Source organism: Scyliorhinus canicula, chromosome 22, assembly GCF_902713615.1.
Source record: "Scyliorhinus canicula chromosome 22, sScyCan1.1, whole genome shotgun sequence".
Lineage (NCBI taxonomy): Eukaryota > Metazoa > Chordata > Chondrichthyes > Carcharhiniformes > Scyliorhinidae > Scyliorhinus > Scyliorhinus canicula.
The window spans coordinates 3,714,407-3,736,564 of record NC_052167.1 but is presented as its reverse complement, the minus strand read 5'-3'; the positions used below and the strand labels follow the sequence as shown (position 1 = coordinate 3,736,564).

Genomic DNA, 22,158 nt, shown 5'->3' with positions numbered 1-22,158 from the left:
GGTTTCAGTTCACAAGCGACTGAGTAATGAGGTCGTCCAACCGGTGACACCATCTTGTAATGACTCACTAATCAGAATTGCAATCAGCCATTCCCAATTAGCCACATGAGCAGAGAGCCCAAGATATTGGATAACACTCGCCTAAACTTGCTGATATTTGTATTTGCGTCCAGGTCGTTACTTCAGAAGGCTAAACTCCATTGCTGTTGCTGGGATTCACCTAGAGGAAAGGATGAGCTTGTTTGGGTCTAAAGGGCACTTCCCTTGCCTGCGACTGTGGATATCTATAAGACGTTGCTTTCCCTGACATTGTGGTTGTGTCCGGATTCAGCTAACACTGATGGATCTTCTTGCTGCCTGTAGGTGTTGCAACTGACGCTAAAGTAGGCTCCGAGCTGATCAGAGTGGAGGCTTATGATGCCGATATTGGAAACAACAGCCTCGTCTTCTACCAGATTGTTAACATCCGCTATATTCAGCTGCAGTTCAACGAATCTGAAGATGTTGGGAATGTCTTCATAATCGGTAGATGTGTTTAAGAGATTTATGCTTTTGTAGACCATGCTGACTCTCGCTTGGCAGCCACACCTACTGATGTGGAACATTGGTTATTACTAAAATTGGGACATAACAAGTTGGTCTGAATTTCTTTTGTCTCCGATTTTAACGAAAACAGGAACTTGGCATATAGAGCAACCCAAGACACTTCACAGAAGTGGAATGGAACAAAACATTTTCTCTAAAATTTGACATTAGAACAGTTTGTTCCTTCTTGTGGTCAATGTCAACCATTAGTTCACACGTGGCACAATGGTTAGCACTGTTGCCAAACAGCCCCAGAGACCAGGATTCGATTCCAGTCTCGGGTGACTGTGTGGAGTTTGTACGTTCTTCCCGCGTCTACGTTGGGTTTCCTCCGGGCGCTCCGGTTTCCTCCCACAGTCCAAAGATGTGCAGGTCAGGTGGATTGGCCATGCTAAATTGCCCCTAGTGGAGTTAGGGGGATAGGGTAGGGGTTTGGGCCTAGGTGGGGTGCTCTTTCAGAGGGTCAGTGCAGACTCAATGGGCCGAATGGCCCCCTTCTGCACTGCAAGGATTCTATGAAAACAGATGCCAGGAAGGAGATATTAAAAGGGGTGATTAGCGGATTGATCAAAGCTGGGTTTTAAGGAGGAAAATGATTACTGGTGGCCTTGCCTGCAGCCTCCTGGGCCCCAGCCCTGGAGTTCCCTTCTTAAACCTCTGCCCCTGCACCTCCATCTCCTCCTATAAGACACTGCTTAAAACCTACCTCTTTGACCAAGTATTTAGTCACATGTTGTAATATTTGTTTGTTGTCACATTTTGTCCAATTTCCCACCTGGGAGGGAAGTTATACTTTGTTAAAGGTGTTAAAGGTAAATATTAAGCTGTTACGTGTGAACAGAAACCGAGGTATCTGGAGTGCGTTGTGACACCTGTGCTTCAGTCCACCTTGAAGCTAATTTGCAGAAATTAAGATCAAAGTGAGGATGAAATTGGGTCTTTTCCCAATCCCACTTTCTTCCCCATGTTTCTATTGGGTCGCAGTCAACTCGTACAATGTGGGAGGTAGAGGGGATACAGTAAGCCTGTTGTTGGCAGTGTACACTTTGGTGGCGAGGGACTAACTGTGAGGACTCTTGCACTTTTTATCACCTTTGCTTCCCTCCAAAATAAATGACACATTTACCAAAGCAACTGGAAGGACCAAAAGTGTCAAATATTGTATCCTCATTAAACAAAGGTACAGTGTCAAAGTAGATTAAGGGATTTCCTAAAATCTAATTAGATGATTTGATTTTTAATTAAATCAATAGTAATGTATGAGTTTGTCGAAGCGATTAACCTTCATGCCTTTGTGTGCAATAGATATTGAATGCAGACTTACAAAAACGGGATTCTTTACAACATTTGCCTTCTGAAATGCTGCTAACCTCTGCTTGTTTTTTTTATCAGGGGAGCATGATGGCATTGTGAGGACCTTTGACCTCTTCACAGCCTACAACCCTGGCTATTTTCTGGTGGACATCATGGTCTCAGACCTGGCTGGGCACAATGATACGTCGGCGATCGGGATTTACATTCTGAGAGATGACCAGCGTGTTAAGGTGGTCATCAATGAGATCCCGGAGAGGGTGCGGGAGTTTGAAGAGGAGTTCATCAAGTTGCTGTCCAACATCACTGGCGCCATAGTTAACACAGACGACGTGCAGGTAATAGACCCATGGCAGCTCATTTCAGGCATCTGAATCTCACCCAGACCTAGAGTGGAGAGTGTGTCATCTTCACCGGTACTTTCCAGTGAGAAAATATTTAAATGTACCAACATTATGTTGGCAGGTGTATCAGTTTTCTCACTGGGTGGATAAAGAGAGGCCTGGACTAAACATCCGGAGAGTGAAAGTTCAAATTCCACCCCAAGCCCAAGATAGCGGAAGGCAGACAGAGGGAATGCAGAGGAAGTGACAGCTAGAAGTGCAGAGTAACAAGTGTGCAGGGCTTGAGTAAGGTTCCCAACCCTCCAGGATTGTCCTGGAGTGTTAAAGACTAATGTCCCGTACACTGCTGAAAATGTGCAGCCTTTAATATTTTCTTTGCACCTTGTTCGCCAGTTACAAAAATGTTGGATGATTGGAGATTGAAATTTACCCTTTGGTTGGCGGTCAGGAATCACCCAGTCGAGTAATGAGGAGACTGTTGGCTTTTTGATTGTCCATGGAAAGGCAGGACGTGTCAGGTGACCAATGGCAGGGGTGGGGCAGCTGGTGGCAGGAGATCACATGATGCACCTCCAGGAACATGCCCCACTGGAGTTGGCAACTGGAGAGGTGGCTATGAGACTGGTGTAAATCGACACGTGAATAAGAACCAGTGCCAGAAAATATCAGAAATTGGGTGGTCGGGGAGTTCTCAGCAGGTGTAGGATCAACTGATAAGGGGACAATCACAGCCAAAGGCCATTGATGGATAAAATAACTCAACACAGCAAAATTGTTTCAGTACTGTGCTACAGCCGCCGGGTCAGCTCTCAACAGTAGCTAAGAGACCAGACCAGATGCCATAACATTTTTTAAAGTTTTAAAATGGTGCAGAAAGATCAGTTCATTCCAGGAGTGATGATATAAGAAATAGGGCTTAGTTATTTTCTAAACAAACTTTATTACAACAAAAGAAAACAATATTGAAACTTTTACTACATTTCTAATGCTAACAGATTACATGCAGTTTCTTAACCGTAGCACACTAGTTCCCATTAAACATCACTTTAAATAACCACACCGGTTATACAGACAGGTCTAGGCGACACTTGCATTTATTTACGAAGCAATTTTTCTTCTGGTAGGGACATTAGTTCAGAACCCTTTTACAAAGCCTGCCTCGGTAGCAACTTTCATAACCTCTCTGGTCAATTTCCACAGCCTTCTGCCCTGTAACTGTTGAGGACAGCATTCTTTTTCTTTCTCTCTGTCTCTAAGACCCCCTCAAAGATTCTTCCCTGAGGTGGCCAGACTTAAATTCATTATCGTCATCCTGGCTGTCTGATTTCCCACTCCCATTTTTAACAAAAGAACAGAGCTATGACATTCATAAACAACTACCCTTCCATTGACAGACAAATAGGTCATCAACCTATAGGTAATGGCTGATCAAACAAAGTTGTCCCAATTGACAATAGATCTTGAGTGGATCATCCTGACTGATCCGGGCATCCTGCGTATTCCTACTAACGAGGTTAAGTCTGAATAGCAGTCTTTTCCCTCCGTGTGTTTAACCCCTAAACTACCTGCTACATCTTGGACCCCACTTCTGGATCCAAGTTCCTGATATCTCCCTGTCACAACAGCAGACGAGAGGTGATGTTTCATATCTTTCTTTACAGTTCCACGTTGATCAAAAGGGCCGGGTGAACTTTGCCCAGACAGATGTTCTGATCCACGTGGTGAACAGAGAAACTAACCGGATCTTGGATGTGGAGAGGTGAGTTGGCTGCTTTACCCCAGGGTGTGGGGCTGTCTTACTACCGTGATTAGAACTGGGTACCGATCCCATCAAACTCCCCCCAAAGCACCTGTTCTCATGGGTCCTCTACTGCCCCAAGAGTTGACAGGAAATTACATGGAAATGGAATGTAAAGGAATGTGGGCAATTAAAGGAAAAGTGCCCTAAAACAACTTGCATTGATAACAGCACCGCTAACAGAGTAAAACCTTCCAAGGCAACTGCAGCAAAAGATAAAGAGCTTTTTTTAAAAATTCATTCATGGGAATATGGGATGTCGCTGGCTAGGCCAACATTCATTGCCCATCGCTAACTGCCCTTGAGAAGGTGGTGGTGAGCATCCTTGAACCGCTGCAGTCCATGTGGCGTAGGTACACCCAAAGCGCTGTTAGGGAGGGGAGTTCCACGTTTTTGACCCACCGACAAGTGAAGGAACGCCGATATATTTCTAATTGAGGGTGGTGAGTGGCTGGGAGAGAAAAGGAAGAACTTGCATTTATATAGCACCTATCACAACCTCAGGATGTCCCAAAGTGCTTGACAGCCAATAAAGCGACCTGATAGATTTGTTTTTTTAATTTAAGTGAATCCTTGAAAAGATTCCACAAGCCTGTTGTCAAAACAGTAAAAGCCTGCATAGCAACTGTTGTCAGCGTGTAGAGAATGGTAATGTTAGAAACAGAATTGTGGATCTTGTATCAAGGGAAGTGATACTGGTGCCGTCTGAGCGGGGAGGGGAATGTCCTGTTTGATTTCGGTCCATTACCAAAAGGCAAAATGGTTTTGAGAATTGTTCAACTGGACAAGTAGGATTGTTCTGGAATAAAGACAGAAAGTTGGGGAAAATTTCAGCGGGTCTTGGCAGTATCTGTGGAGAGGGGAACCAGAGTCCAAATTTAAGACGACTCTTCGGAACGGGAAGAAGTGGATTGTTCTGAATCTCGGATCTTTGGACTTTTGACGAGGCCCATTAGTTCTCCTGGTTTCACAAGTTCACCAAAGTTTTAGAAAACAACAGCAATTCATTTAACCAGTGTGGTTGATGTTAGAGAGGTATTTTATTTGGGACAGAAAAAAATGGAAACAGGTTGCCCTTGAGAAGGTGGTGGTAAGCCGCTGTGGTCCATGTGATGTAGGTACACCTACTGTGCTGTTAGGGAGGGAGTTCCAGGAGTTTAACCCAGAGACAGTGAAGGAATTGTGATCTATTTCCAAGTCAGGATTGTGTGTGACTGGGGAGCTTGCAGGTGGCGGTGTTCCCATGTATGTACCGCCATTGACCTTCCAGATGTTAGAGGTCACGGATTTGGATGGTGCTGTCTCAGGAACCTTGGTGAGATGCTGCAGTGCACCTTGTAGATGGTACACACGACTGCCAATGTGTGTGGAGGGGGTGACTGTTTGTGGAGGGGGTGCCAATCAAGCGGGCTGCTTTGTCCTGGATGGTGTTGAGCTTCTCGAGTGTTGTTGGAGCTACACTCATCCAGGCAAGTGGAGAGTATTCCATTACACACCTGATTCGCGCCTTGTAGATGGCGGACAGGCTTTGGGGAGTCGAGAGGTAAGTTTCCCCTGCAGAATTCGCAGCCAAGGCAAGTAAGGCACTTGAGAGTGTATCCTGATCTTGCTGCACATCTGAGTGGCAAGTCAACAGATAAAACATCAGGAGCAGGGAATTTGACTGTTATTTCCCAGGAATGCTGAATCTAACTGTGGCAGTCTCCGCCTTGCCGTAGCTACGTTCAGCTGCCCAGACTGGGAATCACGGCCTGGGACCTTTGTAGTGTGATGGTTGGCTGCTCCATCTCATAACTCCCTTTATTGACCGCACACAGGAAAGGTCAGAATGTTGAGCATTCAACACTGTCATTCTGATTCAGGGTCATCCAGATGATTGATGAAAATAAGGAACAGCTGAGAAACCTCTTCCGGAATTACAACATCCTCGATGTGCAGCCGGCCGTTACAGTCAGGGCAGCTAACGACATGACATCCTTACAGGTAACGCTGATTCCTGTGGCCCAATGTTGGTATAAGCCACGGGTTTTTCTGATGTTCCGAGTGTTGCCAGAAGACACTTTAAAGTTCTTCCCACAAAGATGGGCCGATGGGCCAGCTCCATGTCGGGTGCATTCCAAAAAGCATCTCTGAGAAAAATTCACTTGTCTGCACGCAAATTCAGTTGTGGCTTTCCAAAGGGGAATAAGAAAAACAATCACACGGCTAACAGGGAAAAGGCAGGGGAGTGGAACTAACTGAGTATTTCTTACAGAGCCGGGGAAAATTGTGCTGTGACCATTGTATGATTCTAGCTACTGAGCGCCCCCACGGTAGAAATGTGTTCATGCAGAAACTCTTTTCTGGCGGCTGCTAAACAGCCTCCAATGCAACGGGCAAGATCTGCAGACTGGTAAACAAGGCACAACCGCAGTGCCACATCAGTGGAGGCCATAAAAGTCAGTGTGCGGTGTCCATATCCAGAACTGGCTCTCAATAGCTCGACCCCACCACCTTCCCAATTACCCGAGGCAAGCCATCTTTACCAGCTGAGTGGGCTCTCTCTCGCCACTTGCACTGCGACTCGAGCTCCAGTATCGGGTGCGACTCGGGCCTCCCCCTTTCGGCCCTGTGTGCCAAAGAGAAAAGAAAAAGGTGAACCCAAATTACTAAACCATCATTTACTTGCTGCTCTTTAAATGGAGAAGCACCTTATACTTGAGCCAATACGAAAATTGTTCTTTTTGCTGGGATGCGGTCTGTTATTTTTAATCATGTTATTTTTTGCGTTCCTCGTCAAGTTATTTCTCAGGGCTCGCGGGGAGAACATGCAAGAGATGTGATTCCAATCCCATGCCAATTCACCGTGGGTTTTTAATTTTTTATTATCCAATCCCCTCCTAGTACAACCACCACCAACTATCACAGTCCGTAAAGCATCAAATTAAGCCCTGTTTAAGATGATTAAAATGATTTGACAATATGTATGTAGAGAAACGGTTTCCTCTGGTGGAGGGAGTCCACAACAAGGGAGTAGAACCTAAAATTAAAGCGAGGCTGTTCAATGGTAACATCGGGAAGCACATCCTCACCTAAAGGTAGTGGACTCAATATCTCCTGGTGTTGCTCAGACTGTGTTTATAATGCCCCTATGAAGTAGCTTGAGACATTTCATCAGGTTAAAGACGTTATATAAACACAAGTTATGGTTATTAATTCAGTGCGGTATCATTCCAGGGACCTGTTTTTGTCACAGATTTTATTAGGTGTTGCATTTTAATGGATCAGATGGGGTTTTGTGGGAGTAATTAAGAAGAGTCCGTGACTATGACTGGTGACCAGCACCCCCGGGAATCTTTAATCCAGCTCCAAAAGCTGGAAAGGCTCCCTGAATTAGTGTCTCGAGGTAGGAATCTTACTCACTGGAGCATTAAATACTTTGGCCACCTTTGGTCCTGGCAGTCTGATGATGAAGTGAATTGGGGGTGAATCATAGCAATCAATACCCATCAATTAGTCAATGGTTGGTCAATGAATTAACATTTGTAATAGTATCCACTGCATTAACGGCTTCACAGCTCCAGGGTCTCGGGTTCGAATCCCTGGCTTGGGTCACTGTCTGTTGGGATTCTGCACGTTCTCCCCGTGTCTGCGTGGGTTTCCTCCGGGAGCTCCGGTTTCCTCCCACAAGTCCTGAAAGACGTGCTATTAGGTGAATTGGGCATTCTGAATTCTCCCGCCGTGTACCCGAACAGGCGCCGGAGTCTGGCAACTAGGGGCTTTTCACTATCTTTATTACAGTGTTAATGTAAGCCTTATTGTGACAATGAAGATTATAATAAAATGCACTTTGCATTCAACATGACAAAGTGACATGTTTTTAAGGTAAAGATAGATAGTTTTTTGAAGAATAAAGGGATTAAGGGTTATGGTGTTCGGGCCGGAAAGTGGAGCTGAGTCCACAAAAGATCAGCCATGATCTAATTGAATGGCGGAGCAGGCTCGAGGGGCCAGATGGCCTACTCCTGCTCCTAGTTCTTATGTTCTTATGTGACCACGCTGCAGAATAGACCACATTGTCTGCGGTACACTTTAAGGTTGTATCAAGGTGATGAAAGACGCTGTATAAATTTAAGTTCTTTCTTTTCCTTTTGCAGATGGCGATAATTATTCTTGCAGTTTTACTGTTCCTGGCTACCATGCTGTTCATCTTTATGAATTGGTATTACAGAACAGTGTAAGTTCCACGCTTCACATTTACATTGCAGAAACAATTAAATGAACCATTGGATGAATGTGTGTGGGGGACAGGGGTTATTTCCTGTAAGCCAATTTCTGCTCCGTCATCATAACTAGGGGCTTTCCAGCAGGCTCGAGTGGAAGAACGGGATCGGCTCGAAGGACATCATGGTTAAGGTAAACAAAGGTGGGTCATTGTACAGGCAGATCCCCGCTAGGGTTATATAAGCTGGTCCTTCGCAAAGACTGTGCTGTATCACAGCAGCCTGTTCGGAACAGCAGCTTCTGCTTTTCAGAAGCTCCGTGGTGTCTAGATGGTGGAAGCTGATGCCCGCTCCCGCTTTACTCAAGGTACGTGCTGGATTCAAGGGGTGAGGAGATTAAAACTCAGCAGCAGAAGCCAGGACTGATGATAGCATCACCACTTAAATAGCACATGGCAAGAGGAGCAGGGTTACAAAGGATGAGAATGGTCTGGTAGAAATGAGAGAGAACAGAGGGGAGAGTCTTTCCTGTGAGCAAGTGAGTGAATATAATCTTTGTGATGTCAAGAGGCTTGTACTTTGCGAGGGAAAGACATAAATTTCAACTTTAGTGGGGTTGTAAAATGGGCGTTAATGGGTCAACTTGTGTTTGTAGAGCCCCACCCAAATATTCCCTCAAAATCCATGCAAAGGTTTTATAACAGGCAAATGGTTCCTTTGCTGTCCTGATTTAATCCCATGTCAAAATTCAAAGTCCTGCCTGGGGCTTGCTATGTTTGGGTCACATTATATCTGTCTGTGTGGAGTCTGCACGTCCTCCCCGTGTGTGCGTGGGTTTCCTCCGGGTGCTCCGGTTTCCTCCCACAGTCCAAAGATGTGCGGGTTAGGTGGATTGGCCATGCTAAATTGCCCGTAGTGTCCTAATAAAAAAAAAGTAAGGTTAAGGGGGGGGGGGGTTGTTGGGTTATGGGTATATACGTGGATACGTGGGTTTGAGTAGGGTGATCATGGCTCGGCACAACATTGAGGGCCGAAGGTCCTGTTCTGTGCTGTACTGTTCTATGTTCTATGTTCTATATATGGAGAATATAAGGCCCGTGCAGAGCTGGAATGCGGTTCTGCCACTGTGACAGAACTAGCAAAGGAGATCACTATCACTGCATGTCATTCTCATGAAAATATTTGAATGGAGTTTGTGAAGGTGAAGGTTAAACTATTTTACCTGTGTCATGTCCCCTGGCTAAGGCTGAACAAATCAATATATTTTAAGCACACGTCGTCCCACATAAACTGCGTCCCAACCGATCCATGTATTTGTAGGGGTTCAGCCAATGTCGAAGCAGTGTTTCCAGAGGAGCCCATTACACACAATGTGTCTGTTTTGACAGCTATTGGGCTCAGTTAAGAGTGTTGGGGTCAGCAACTGCTGACTCATGGGTCTCACAGAAACACCGTCAACCTGCCAAAGCCCCGGGGCAGAACTAGTCCAAGGACAGCGATCAGGACGTAGCAATTCAACAGCACAGCTGTGGCCCCACCCCATTTAGTTGAGCAATGAGCTTCACCTGTAGCACAATACATTAAGATAATGTTAAGGGCAGGAAAAGGATTTTCTCTCTGGCTTTGCAGCGAATCCAACTGCAATTTGAAATCGGCTGCGCCCAGTCTTCTTCCTTGGCAGACTATCACAAATGTTTGTCTCCCTGTAACTATATTACCATTCTTCGTAGGAGGCAGCCATTCGGCCCATTATGTCTCTGCCAGAGAAACTCCACTAGTGCCAACTACCCCACCTATAGCTGGAGGGGAGCATTCCCCCCCCCCCCCAATCTTCCACTACTTTCAGGCAGTGCATTCCACATCCTAACCACTCGCTGTGTGAAAAGGTCTCACAACATCACGGCTGCTTTAGCTAATCACATTACATTTATATTTTAAAATAATAAAAGTACACAATTTTTTTTTGCCAATAAGGGCCTACCCGGCACATCTTTGGGTTGTGGGGGGCGAGACCCACGCAGACACGGGGAGAATGTGCCAACTCCACACAGACAGTGACCCGGGGCTGGGATCGAACCCGGGTCCTCGACGCGGTGATGTAGTAGTGCTGAGCACTGCGTCACCGTGCCGCCCTGGCTGATCACAAACTCTGTTTCCCAGACCTTCCACCAACAGGAACCATTTGTCTTTGTCTACCCTGACGAGAGCCCTCGTGATTTTAAACACTTCAATCAAAGCTTCTTTCAATTGTCTCTTCTCTAACAAGAGCAGTCCCAGCTTCTCCAATCTATCTACCTAGCTGATGGATATGGAGGAGTGGGTAGGGAGGAGTGATTCTAAAAGGTATTTGAGATGATTTAATAACTATCTTCTCATTATAGAAATGGTACTTCCCCCTTAAATTTTTTTTTTCTTTCTTTTAAATTTAGTTTACCCAATTATTTTTTCCAATTAGGGGCAATTTAGCGTGTCCAATCCACCTACTCTGCACATTTTTGGGTTGTGGGGGTGAAACCCACGCAGACACGGGGAGAATGTGCAAACTCCTCACGGACAGTGACCCAGAGCCGGGATCGAACCTGGGACCTCAGCACCGTGAGGCGGTTGTGCTAACCACTAGGCCACCGTGCTGCCCTCTTCCCCCTTAAATAACCTGGCTCATCTAGCTCAGTTAGTATTTATACATGGTTAAGCGTGATCTCCCCGAACTAGGCTGGAATATTTCTAACCTCTCCTCAACAACTAATTTGCTCCAAATTCGGTCCCACTACTTACTGACCGACCTTAGTCTGTACACTAGTGTGGTGACAGGAACTTCTTTATTGTAAATATTGAAACCGTCTTTGTTTATTGCCAACAGGCACAAGAGGAAGTTGAAGGCTATTGTCGCAGGATCCACAGGTAAGCATCACACTCAAGACATGTCGGGTGTTTTCAAGCAGACTACATGGGAAATAATAGGATCAGTCAGTAACACTCCAAAGTTTGCAATCAGCAGGGGGAGGGTGAAAGCCTCCCCCCCTCCCCCCACCCCCTCCTCCCCTCCCCACCCCTCCTCCCCCCCCCCCACCCCCTCCTCCCCCCCCCCACCCCCCTCCTCCTCCCCTCTCCCCCCCCCCTTTCCCCCGCTCTCCCCCCCCTTGCCCCCCTCTCCCCCGCTCTCCCCCCTTTCCCCCCTCCCCCTCAACCCCTCTCCCCCGTTCCCCTCCCCTCTCCCCCCCCTTTCCCCCCCTTCCTCCCCCTCTCGCCCCCCCTTTCCCCCCTCCCCCTCACCCTCTCCCCCCTTCCCCTCCCCTCCCCCTCCCCCACGCCCCTCCTCCGCCCCCACCCCCTCCTCCCCTCCCCCTCCCCCACCCCCTCTCCTCCCCTCCCCCCACCCCCTCTCCTCCCTCCCCTCCCCCACCCCCTCTCCCTCCCCTCCCCCACCCCCTCTCCTCCCCTCCCCCCCACCCCCTCTCCTCCCCTCCCCCACCCCCTCTCCTCCCCTCCCCCACCCCCTCTCCTCCCCTCCCCCACCCCCTCTCCTCCCCTCCCCACCCCCTCCTCCTCCCCGCCCCCACCCTCCCGCCTCCCCTCCCCTCTCCCCCCCTCTCTCTCCCCCTTCCCCCCCTCTCCCCCCCCTCCCCCCTCCCCTCAACACCCGCTCGCCCCACCCCCTCTCCTCCCCTCCCCCACCCCCTCTCCTCCCCTCACCCCACCCCCTTCTCCTCCCCTCCCACCCAACCCCTCTCCTCTCCCTTCCGCCCACACCCTGCTCCTCCCTCACCCCACCTCGCCTCCTCCTCCCACCTCTCTCACTCCCTCCCACCCTCTCTGCGCTCCTCGCCCCACCCCCTCTCCTCCCTCACCCCCCTCTCCTCCCCTCCCCCACCCCTCTCCTCCCAACTCCCGCACCCCCTCCCTCCCACCCCTCTCCTCCCCACCCCCTCTCCTCCCCTCCCCCACCCCCTCTCTCGCCTCCCCCCCCCCCCCTCTCCTCTCCTCCCCCCCACCCCCCTCTCCTCCCCTCCTCCCCCCCCCCCTCTCCTCCCCTCCCCCCCCCCCTCCCCCCTCCCCGTCTCCCCCCTCCCCTCCCCTCCCCCCACCCCCTCTCCTCCCCTCCCACGTCCCACCCCCCTCTCCTCCCCTCCCCCCCCCCCCTCTCCTCCCCTCCCCCCCCCCCTCTCCTCCCCTCCCCCACCCCCTCTCCTCCCCTCCCCCCCCCTCGTCCTCCCCTCCCCCACCCCCTCTCCTCCCCTCCCCACCCCCCCTCCTCCCCTCCCCCACCCCCCCTCCTGCCCTCCCCCCACCCCCCCTCCTCCCCTCCCCCACCCCCCCTCCTGCCCCACCCATCCCTCCCCACCCCCTCCGTGCTCCTCCCCTCCCCCACCCCCTCACCTCCCCTCCCCCACCCCCTCTCCTCCCCTCCCACCCACCCCCTCGCCTCCCCTCCCCCACCCCCTCACCTCCCCTCCCCCCACCCCCTCTCCTCCCCTCCCCCACCCCCTCTCCTCCCCTCCCCCACCCCCTCCTCCCTCCCCCACCCCCTCCCCCTCCCCCCACCCCCTCTCCTCCCCTCCCCCACCCCCTCCCTCTCCCCCCCCCTCCCCTCCCCCACCCCCTCTCCTCCCCCCCCCCCTCTCCTCCCCTCACCCCACCCCTCTCCTCCCCTCACCCCACCCCCTCTCCTCCCCTCCCTCCCCCCTCAGAGCAGAAAGCAGCGTTATGTTGGCAGCCTCAACATCACGTCAGCACTTTAAAACAGAACGGCCCTTGAAGTTACATCTGTTTCCGTTTAGGTAACCAAGGGTTTATGGACATACTCGACATGCCAAACACAAACAAGTATTCGTTCGAAGGGTAAGTGACGCACAGGTTCGGTTTGATTGCATCCACCTTCCTCCAAGAGGAGGTAACAAATGAATTGGGGCAGACATAAATTACAGTGGAGTTGTGGGGTTAAAATATAAAGGACAAATATAAGGAACTTGTTTTCCCAATCTGCTAATTGGCAACAGGGTTTTGAATAGCGTTTCACCTCCCCCCGGATTACATGACATTGAATGGATGGGGAGTGTCATAATTGGGATGTATTTTTATCAGAGCTGCATGCAACAAGATAATCTTTTCTTAACTGACAATTATCTTTGTTCTCCATCTCGAGAATCATTCCGAGCGGACTGTGTTGCACGATAGTAATTCTCGTGTCACCAGGATCCTAGGACTCTGGGGAGTATTTCACCAAATTAATTCTGCCTTAATAGACGCCATGGATGTTCTGCAAATCATTTGAGATTTGCCGCCTCAGGTTTTAAGTAAATTTTGAATGAACAACCAACGTTTGCATAAATCGGGTGAAATATCAGAGCAGACTTCACCTGTTGTCAAAATTGTAGACTGAATCACTGATAGTGATTTTAGGGTGGTACCCAAAAACATGACTAGAGTTGTGTGGTCTTTTAACACTACTGCTTAATCCTGCTATATGTGAGGCACCAGTCTCGCTCACTGTGAAAATGTCTTGTTGCAGGGCAAACCCAGTCTGGCTCGATCCTTTCTGCAGGAACCTGGAGCTTGCTGCTCAGGCTGAGCATGAAGATGACCTGCCAGAGAATCTCAGCGACATCACTGACCTCTGGAACAGTCCGGCCAGGACCCATGTATGTTCACTTGCCACGGTGGGAGTTCTTTTGTTGCTGATTGTTGAACAGTAACTTTCTCCTCGGATGTCATTGTGACGTGACAGGAGCTGAGGGGAACAAATCACAGAGTCCCTACAGTGCAGAAGGAGGCAATTTGGCCCATCGAGTCTGCACCGATCCTTCGAAAGACCACCCTACCTAGGCCCAATCCCCGACCTATTCCTGCGACTCCCCCCCCCCCCCCCCCCCCCCCCCCCCCTCTCCCAGGGGCAATCTACCTAACCCGCACATCTTTGGACCCTGGGAAGAAACCCACGCAGACACGGGGAGAACGTGCAAACTCCAGACAGTTACCCAAGGTCAGAATCGAACCTGGGTCCCTGGTGCTGTGAGGTAGCAGTGCTACACACTGTGCCACCGTGCGTCCGCACACTGCAGCGGATTTACTTACTAAGAATTCCTGACAAAACAATTAAAGTCGGATATCTTATTCCGATTGGTTATTTTCAATCTACGAGCCCGATTTGTTTTGGACTGTGGGATGGGGAGGATGTTTAAAGGCGGCAATTATTTCCTCTTTCATGTCGGTCTGCCAATGTGAAACCTATGCCTGGGCCTCCCATCCTATTCTGCTCCACATCTGCCATTGAAACCCCCCCAGTGGGGGGATTGGGATAATTCCGACCAATGATTCTGCTTTCAGATGGTCAGCCCCATCAGTACCGGGTCTGCAGCGACCCATCGCTGAAGGGCGAGTTCATGGCAGGTGGGGGCTGTGTGGATGTCTCTCCTTTTTTTTTTTTTTTTTTTTTTTTTTTTAAATTTAGATTACCCAATTATTTTTTCTATTAAGGGGCAATTTAGCGTGGCCAATCCACCTACTCTGCACATTTTTGGGTTGTGGGGGCGAAACCCACGCAGACACGGGGAGAATGTGCAAACTCCACACGGACAGTGACCCAGAGCCGGGATCGAACCTGGGACCTCAGCGCCGTGAGGCGGTTATGCTAACCACTAGGCCACCGTGCTGCCCGTGGATGTCTCTCCTGACAGAGTCCTGATCTTTCATTGCAAGAGGGAAAGTGTGCAAGCAGCAGTCATGCCCCGTCCCCAATACAAGTATAATGATTGCAACCTTTCCTGTCAAGGGTACCTTTGGCCGGGAAGCACCCACGTCCAAGCTGGAGGATGATCGATATTTGCGTGCCGCCATACAGGAGTACGACAGTATTGCGAAACTCGGACAGATCATGCGAGAAGGCCCCATTAAGGTGTGTTGGACTCTGCGTTCACGTTGTTGTATAGTGAGAAAGGTGATGCACTAAGATTGGTCTGGTACATTGCGAGTGAACTGGAAAATGTAAACCATTCAAGTGAACAGGAGGAAATGTTTGTCAGTGGTACAATGAGCGCCACCCAGAGGTGAGTTGAGGGTAACGCAGAGCTGCTATGACATGGTTGAAAAGATGATTCAATAACGACTGTCACAGGAGAAGTGGAGGAATACAATAGTAAAACAAGAGAGGAAGTGGGACTCATTCGATAGTTGACAGAAGTCATGCTTCTGTGCTTCAACGGAACTACTATTTAGATGAGGCTGGGACTTCAGTTCAGCTCAGTATTGATGAAGCGGTGTGTGTTTTACTTGCGTTCCTTACCTCAAGGGCTCCCTTTTGAAAGTGGTTCTGGATGACTACCTGCGGCTGAAGAAACTGTTTGCAGCGCGGCTGGCTCACAAATCCACTGCCAGCGGGGATCAGTCGTCCATGGTGGAGGTATAAGAGCTGGTGTGAAACCAGCTTGTTTGCAGTGTGAAGCGTGGGGTGTCATGTTGTGCCGGATGAAGTGCTTGCTTGTGAGATGCAGTGAGTGAAGGACAAGTGCATGGCTCAAAGTTGATCAAGGCCCCCCCCAGGATTGAATAGCAAACTAGGATCTCAATATGAATCCATGCTCCCCCTGCTCAAAATAGCTTACCTGTGGTTCATTCCCCAAAATTATTGAACTCTAGGCCTTCGTGACTAACCAAAATGTATTGAAAACTTTGGATTCACTGTTGCATGGCCAGTGCATTCCTGTTAAGACCACAAATCAATGACTTGTCATTTTCTGTGAGCCTGGAGAAGCACTTGATTTCCCTGGAGGGATTGTTCCTCCTTCCATCAGTCACTGACCTATTCAGGCACAATGGAATCAGGGTCACTGTTGTAAACTGATTCCATTGGCGTGAGTGACTCCAAAATGTTTGTAACTTGGGTTGAAATGGACCCCTCTGAATTGTGCATCTTCAGAGTCTTCCTTTTCTTTTTAAGTACCACCCAAACCGTCAAGCTCAGTTCTAACATTTTTTGACATTGCCACAGATGGTTAGGAAACAGATGTCCTCTTAGCAAATCAATGGTCACCGATTGAGAGATTTGAACTTACAATTCTCATCTTATTAGCTGCATGGGACCATAAAATTCCTGGTGGAGGTGGCCATTCAGCCCATCGAGTCCGCCCTGACCCTCTGAAAGAGTGTCCTATCCCCACCTGACCTGCAAATCTTTGGACTGTGGGAGGAAACCCATGGTGTTGGGAGGCAGCAGTACTAACCAGTGACGAATAGCTGTTGAAGTCCACTGTTGGCACAGGCACCCACAGAACCTTTTAACAATTTCCTGCAAGTGTGTGCTTGGCGTAAGCTAAGGATCTGCATCAGACTAAAACTCGGGTTTTCATTCCACTTTCCCCAGCAGCTGATTCCCAGCGACATGGAAGATGAGGATGAGAAGCCCCCCAGTCGTGGAACTTTGAGATTCAAGCATCGGCACCCGGTGGAGCTGAAGGGACCTGATGGCATTCACGTGGTGCATGGCAGCACTGGCACCTTGCTGGCCTCCGATCTAAACAGTTTGCCCGAGGATGACCAGAGGGTCTTGGTCAGATCCCTGGAAACCTTGAACACAGAGAGTGGGAGCTATGGGGACAGGAATGCCAAGACAGAGTCTGCAAAATCCACCCCCTTGCACAAGGCAAAAGAGAGAGTGATGGAGATTCCACTGGAGATCACAGAACTTTGACAGCAGGGTTCAGGAGTCTGAACATACATCAATGTTGGGGGGAGGGGATAACTGCTGAACAGACTGTAATCGCTTTGAGGGACCACCTTGCCATCCCCACACTTCTGCCCTATGATAAACAATAAGACACCCACAATGATGTCAACACCCCTTCAACCCCACCACTAAATAATCCCCCTCTGAAGTGCACTCCGGTGACCTTGTGTCCAGGAGAAGCAATGATACAAATCCAGCCACTATTTGAAACTGGGCTCTATATTATAGTGTAATCCATTACATGGAACAAAGTTACTTAACACCAAAAACAATTAACCACAGCAATCAGGAATTTATTTTTTTCTCTATGAAACCAACCGAATAAATGAGACCATACTGAATGTTACAATGATTGAGGACACAACAACCCACTGGTGGATCAAGCCTTTCTCCACACATTTAGCCTGCAGTTTTTTTCCGAGGGGCTAGAAGTGCTATAAAAACAACTGGAAAATGTTCTGCCCCAATCTTAATAATCACAGAAAATGCTGGAAAAACTCAGCAGGTCTGGCAGCATCTGTGGAAAGTTAAGGCCGAGTCCAATGTGGAAGAGACGCTCTCTCCGCCAATACTGTGGAGTTTTTCCAGCATTCGCACATTTCAGAGCCTCATGCTGAAGGGACAATCCATAAATATCTAACCTAGACCGATGTCCACCCATCCGTAGGTGCTCCCCTCCGACAGACCATCATGCTCACTGGAGGCATGTAAACTTGTCCTGCCGTCTTTTACACACACTTCCTATCAGAACTCTTCCACCCTGCCCTGAATGTAATAAAGCCAGCTTGGACTTCTAGCTCTCTTCTGAAACTTTCTATCGCTCAAAAGGAGGAGACCTACAGTACTGTGCAATGATGGGGTGCAGAGGCTTTTGTAGGCTTGAGGCTTACAAAGCCAAGTGTTCCAACACCTGGGGATCCTGCAGTCTCAGAACTGCTTTCAACTTCAAATCAATTGATTCTCTATTGACCTACATGCATCATCCTGTTTGTTTGTATGTATGCCTCTTAATGTCCAACACTACTATCTGGGTGTTTACTGTAAATTCCTGGGAGTGGGTGGGTTACCACTGGGTAACTTGCCTCCTGATTTCAACTTTTTACTTGTGGGACTGATACCAGTTCTTAATCCAGCGCAGCCAACACCCACCCACAATGTCCCAAAGGTCCTGGATTTCCCTCGTCCCAGTAACTTCTTTAAAACATCAACATCTCCCCGACAGTACCTCTTATTACCGGAATTTTCGCCGAGTACTACACCGCGAATCTGGCAAGTGCATGCAAACGGCGACTTCCTCTCCCCCCCCCCCCCCCCCTCCCCCCTCCCTTACAGGCAGGACTTATCCAAAAGGCACTTCAGAGAACATCACACCAAAGCAGAGGATGGATCACAAGCTCGCTCAGGATGCAGGTAGCACAAGGGGGGGGGAGGCTACTCCAGAGATAACACCAAGAAACTAAGTCAAATGTTACATATTTTAAGCTTCACAAGTTTCCCCGAGTAGGCTACCAGTGCTAAAAAAAAAAACATCACGTCAACATTATTTAAAACTGTTCCATGTGGCGATTCCTCTCAAAAGGGAAGCAGTGAATAATAATTCCCTGCTGCAGTTGGGTACAAAGTTGCTGGTGATTTTTTTTAAATGTGTAAATTTTTACAGACTTGTAAATAGATTTGCTATAAATTGTTAATGTGCATTATCTGGTTAGGGGTTGAATTGAGAAATTAATTGGAACCTTGAATGTTAATTTTGTTTGTCTTAAGCACAAAAATACTGGTTTGAATTGTGCCTCGTGATTGAGTAATTTGATTTCACTGTGTACTTGAAATGAAAATCGTTTATTGTCACAAGTAGGCTTCAATTGAAGTTACTGTGAAAAGTCCCTAAATGTGGAGATGATATCAGGTCGGATGCCCAGGCGTCTGTGTGTGTATTTCCTTTGAAGTTGCTGTACACAGGGGATTGAGGAACCGGCGATGGAATGATACACCATTAATGTCTATCTGCTTTCCCACACTCAACATGCAAGCAAAAACTCATGTTTGTGGGTGGTAAGCATCCCATAGCAGTGGGACAGTGTTGCCAGTGCCTTGGTCATTCATTTTGCAAGTGGTTATCTACCCGGGTCACTGCACTATTTACTGCGAGTAATTCACCGAGTGAGGCACAGTGGGAAGATGTAACAATACAAGGGGCACTCTGATTTACACTCATTGCACTGACCTCTGGCAAGGACCTTCACTGTGTCTAAAGCACAACCTTTGCAATAGCTCCGATAGACAAATTAGGCAGAGCTCCAGCCAGCTCCCTGTCCAGCGTTCCCAATGGAAATGGTTGGGGCTGACTCTCCCTGGTCAACTTCGAGCTCGATTGGCTCATAATCAATTAGAAAAAAAGGAAGACGGTGAATTTTTTTTTAAAAAAACACTGCATGATACGTGCACCATTTTAAAAAGGGAGTAAGTGCCACATTCTGTCCCATGATGTGTCACACAGTTGTGCAACTCTTCAATGGGCTTATGGGAAGAAAAGAGGTGTTTTGTTCTAACAAACAAGTGGACCAAACAATCGCATTAAGTGGTGTGAGCTTGTGTTTCTCTCCCTTTCCCCAATTGAAATACGATGCCTTTGTGATGAAGCACAGAATCGGTCTGAATTCAACACGAGAAAATAACAAACAGGTGAGATTACACAGGCCTTTTAGCAGGAGCTGAAGACAATGGCTTCATTATTAGCTCATCAAGATTGGACAAGTGGTCTCAGAACACCCTGGCAGCCAAGATAGACCCACCGCCCCAGGGACCAGCTTCTTGGCGCTATTTCAAATCAAGGCCCCAGGATCATCCAAATCCACACAAAGGGAAGACTGAGCCTTAGCATTAACGTTTAGATTAAAAAGCCAACACCTCCCAAGAAAGAGTGCAGAACAGGCAACTTACCCCCCTTACAAATCATTTTCAACACAAAACCAGGTGATGCAGACCATAAGACGTAGGAGAAGTGGGCCACTCGGCCCATCGAGTCTGCTCCGCTATTCAATGAGATCATGGCTGATCTGATATAATCCTCAACTCCACCTTCCCACCGGATTTCCTTACTGATTAAATATCCGTCCATCTCAGCCTTGAACATTATTAACGACCCAGCCTCTATAGATCTTTGTAATAAAACATGCCACAGATTCATTACACTCAGAAGAAATTCCTCCTCATCTCTGTCTCAAACGGATGACCCCTTACTCTCAGATTGTGCCCTCTGGACCTAAACTCTCCCACAAGGGTAAACAACCTCTCAGCATCTACCGTGTCAAGCTCTCTGCGAATCCAAGATGTCTCAATAAGGTCACCTCTCATTCTTTAAACTCCAATGGAGTACAGGTCCAACATACTCAACCTCTCCTTGTAAGAAAATCCCTCCATACCCAGGAACAATCTAGTGAATCTTCTCTGGACTGCCTTCACTGCCAGTATATCGTGCCTTAGACAAGGGGACCAAAACTGTTCACAGTATTCCAGGTGTGGGCTAATTAGCACTTTGTAAAGTTTTAGCACAACGTCCCTATTTTTAATACTCCATTCCTTTTGAAATAAACACCAACATTCCATTTGCCTTCCCAATTACATGCTGACGTTTTGTGATTTATGCACGAGGATCCCCCAATCCCTCTGTGTTGTAGCTTTCTGCAGTCTTTCTTCATTTAAACAATATTCAGCTCCTTTATTCATCCTACCAAAATGCTTAACTTCACATTTTTCTACATTATAATCCATCTGCCAACTTTTTGCCCACTCACCTAATCTGTCTGTGTCCCTCAGTAGACTCTTATATTTTAGTGTCATCCGCAAACTTGGCAATAGTGCATTCACTTCCCTCTTCCAATTCTTTAATATACATTTAAATAATTGTGGCACTCCACTAGTTACACATTGCCATCCTGAAAATGTCCCTCTTATCCCAACTCTGCCTTCTATTAGTTAACCTATTCTCCATCCATGCTAATATAGTGCCCCCTAACACCAAGTAGCCTTTTGTGTGGTACCTTCTTCAATGCTTTTTGGAAATCCAAGTACATTGGATTTACTGGTTTCCCTTCATCTATCCTGCTCATTACCACCTCCAAGAATTCTAATAAATTGGTCAGGTATTTTCCCTCTCATGAAACCATGCTGACTCTGCTTGGTTAAGTATTTATTTCTAAATGCTCTATTACCTCCTTTACAATGGACTCTCTTAACATTTTCCCAATGACAGACGTTAAGCGAACTGGGCTAGTTACTTGCTTTTTTGTCTCCCTCCTTTCTTGAATCCATTGGCCCAACAGTTCCACTCTTAAAAGCAAACACCATAGAGGCTGGAAATCAGAAACAACCATATTGGGAACAGGTAAGGCAGAGCCTGTGGAGAGAGAGGGAGATTTTTTTAAAAGTTGACATTGGAAATAGTGGATCATTTAGGCCTTTGAGCCTGCTCCGAGATTCTGCACGATCATGCCGTATCTTCTGCCTAATTCCACTTTGCCACCTATGCCTCACTTACAAGACAACACTAACCTGTCTATTCGAGCCTTGGGTTACGCTCAGCGATGGAGCAGGGGCAGAGTTGCACTCTTTACAGAAGGACACCAGTTGGGTGGGCAGCAGCCCCTTGTTTACTTTAGCTGAAAGCATTCACAGACTGTTTAATTCCAACGATTTATATCCTTCCTGAGTAAACTCTTAGCTTTTCTGGTCATTGGCCTTTCATGACAACAGTTCTCATGGAAGGTCATTGGCCTGAAATGTTGATGTTTGTATGCATATCACACAAGCCACCTCCGCCTCCCCCTTCTAAAAGTATAGTGTCGCTGCAGTACTCTGGCTGATGGGGCCTCTCAACATTACTTAAGTAATTTGCATGCTCCAGGAATTATCGTCGTTTATATCAATCTATGAATGTTTTCAACTTGACAGCACAGGGGTTAGCACTGTTGTTTCACAGTGCCAGGGTCCCAGGTTCGATTCCCGCTTGGGTCGCTGTCTGTGCAGAGACTGCACGTTCTCTCCGTGTCGGCGCATGTTTGCTCCGGTTTCCTCCCATAAGTCCCGAAAGACGTGCTTGTTAGATAATTTGGACATTCTGAATTCTCCCTCCGTGTACCCGAACAGGCGCCGGAATGTGGCGACGAGGGGCTTTTCACAGTAACTTCATTGCAGTGTTAA

At 48.1% G+C, this 22,158-nt stretch overlaps 1 protein-coding gene across 2 annotated transcripts in view; it reads left to right on the top strand.

Annotated features, from left to right (window-relative positions):
• cdh23 (cadherin-related 23) overlaps positions 1-18,748 on the top strand; it is a 285,383-nt gene extending 266,635 nt beyond the window's left edge. For both annotated transcript variants that reach the window (XM_038782950.1, XM_038782951.1), the window contains 10 exons: positions 364-525; positions 1,978-2,234; positions 3,902-3,999; positions 5,901-6,021; positions 8,175-8,254; positions 11,101-11,141; positions 13,019-13,079; positions 13,750-13,879; positions 15,010-15,132; positions 16,597-18,748. In XM_038782950.1, the coding sequence (XP_038638878.1) occupies positions 364-525; positions 1,978-2,234; positions 3,902-3,999; positions 5,901-6,021; positions 8,175-8,254; positions 11,101-11,141; positions 13,019-13,079; positions 13,750-13,879; positions 15,010-15,132; positions 16,597-16,923 (1,400 nt within the window). In that variant the 3' untranslated portion in view covers positions 16,924-18,748. The remainder of the gene's footprint in view (positions 1-363; positions 526-1,977; positions 2,235-3,901; positions 4,000-5,900; positions 6,022-8,174; positions 8,255-11,100; positions 11,142-13,018; positions 13,080-13,749; positions 13,880-15,009; positions 15,133-16,596) is intronic.
• Positions 18,749-22,158: the final 3,410 nt, after the last annotated feature.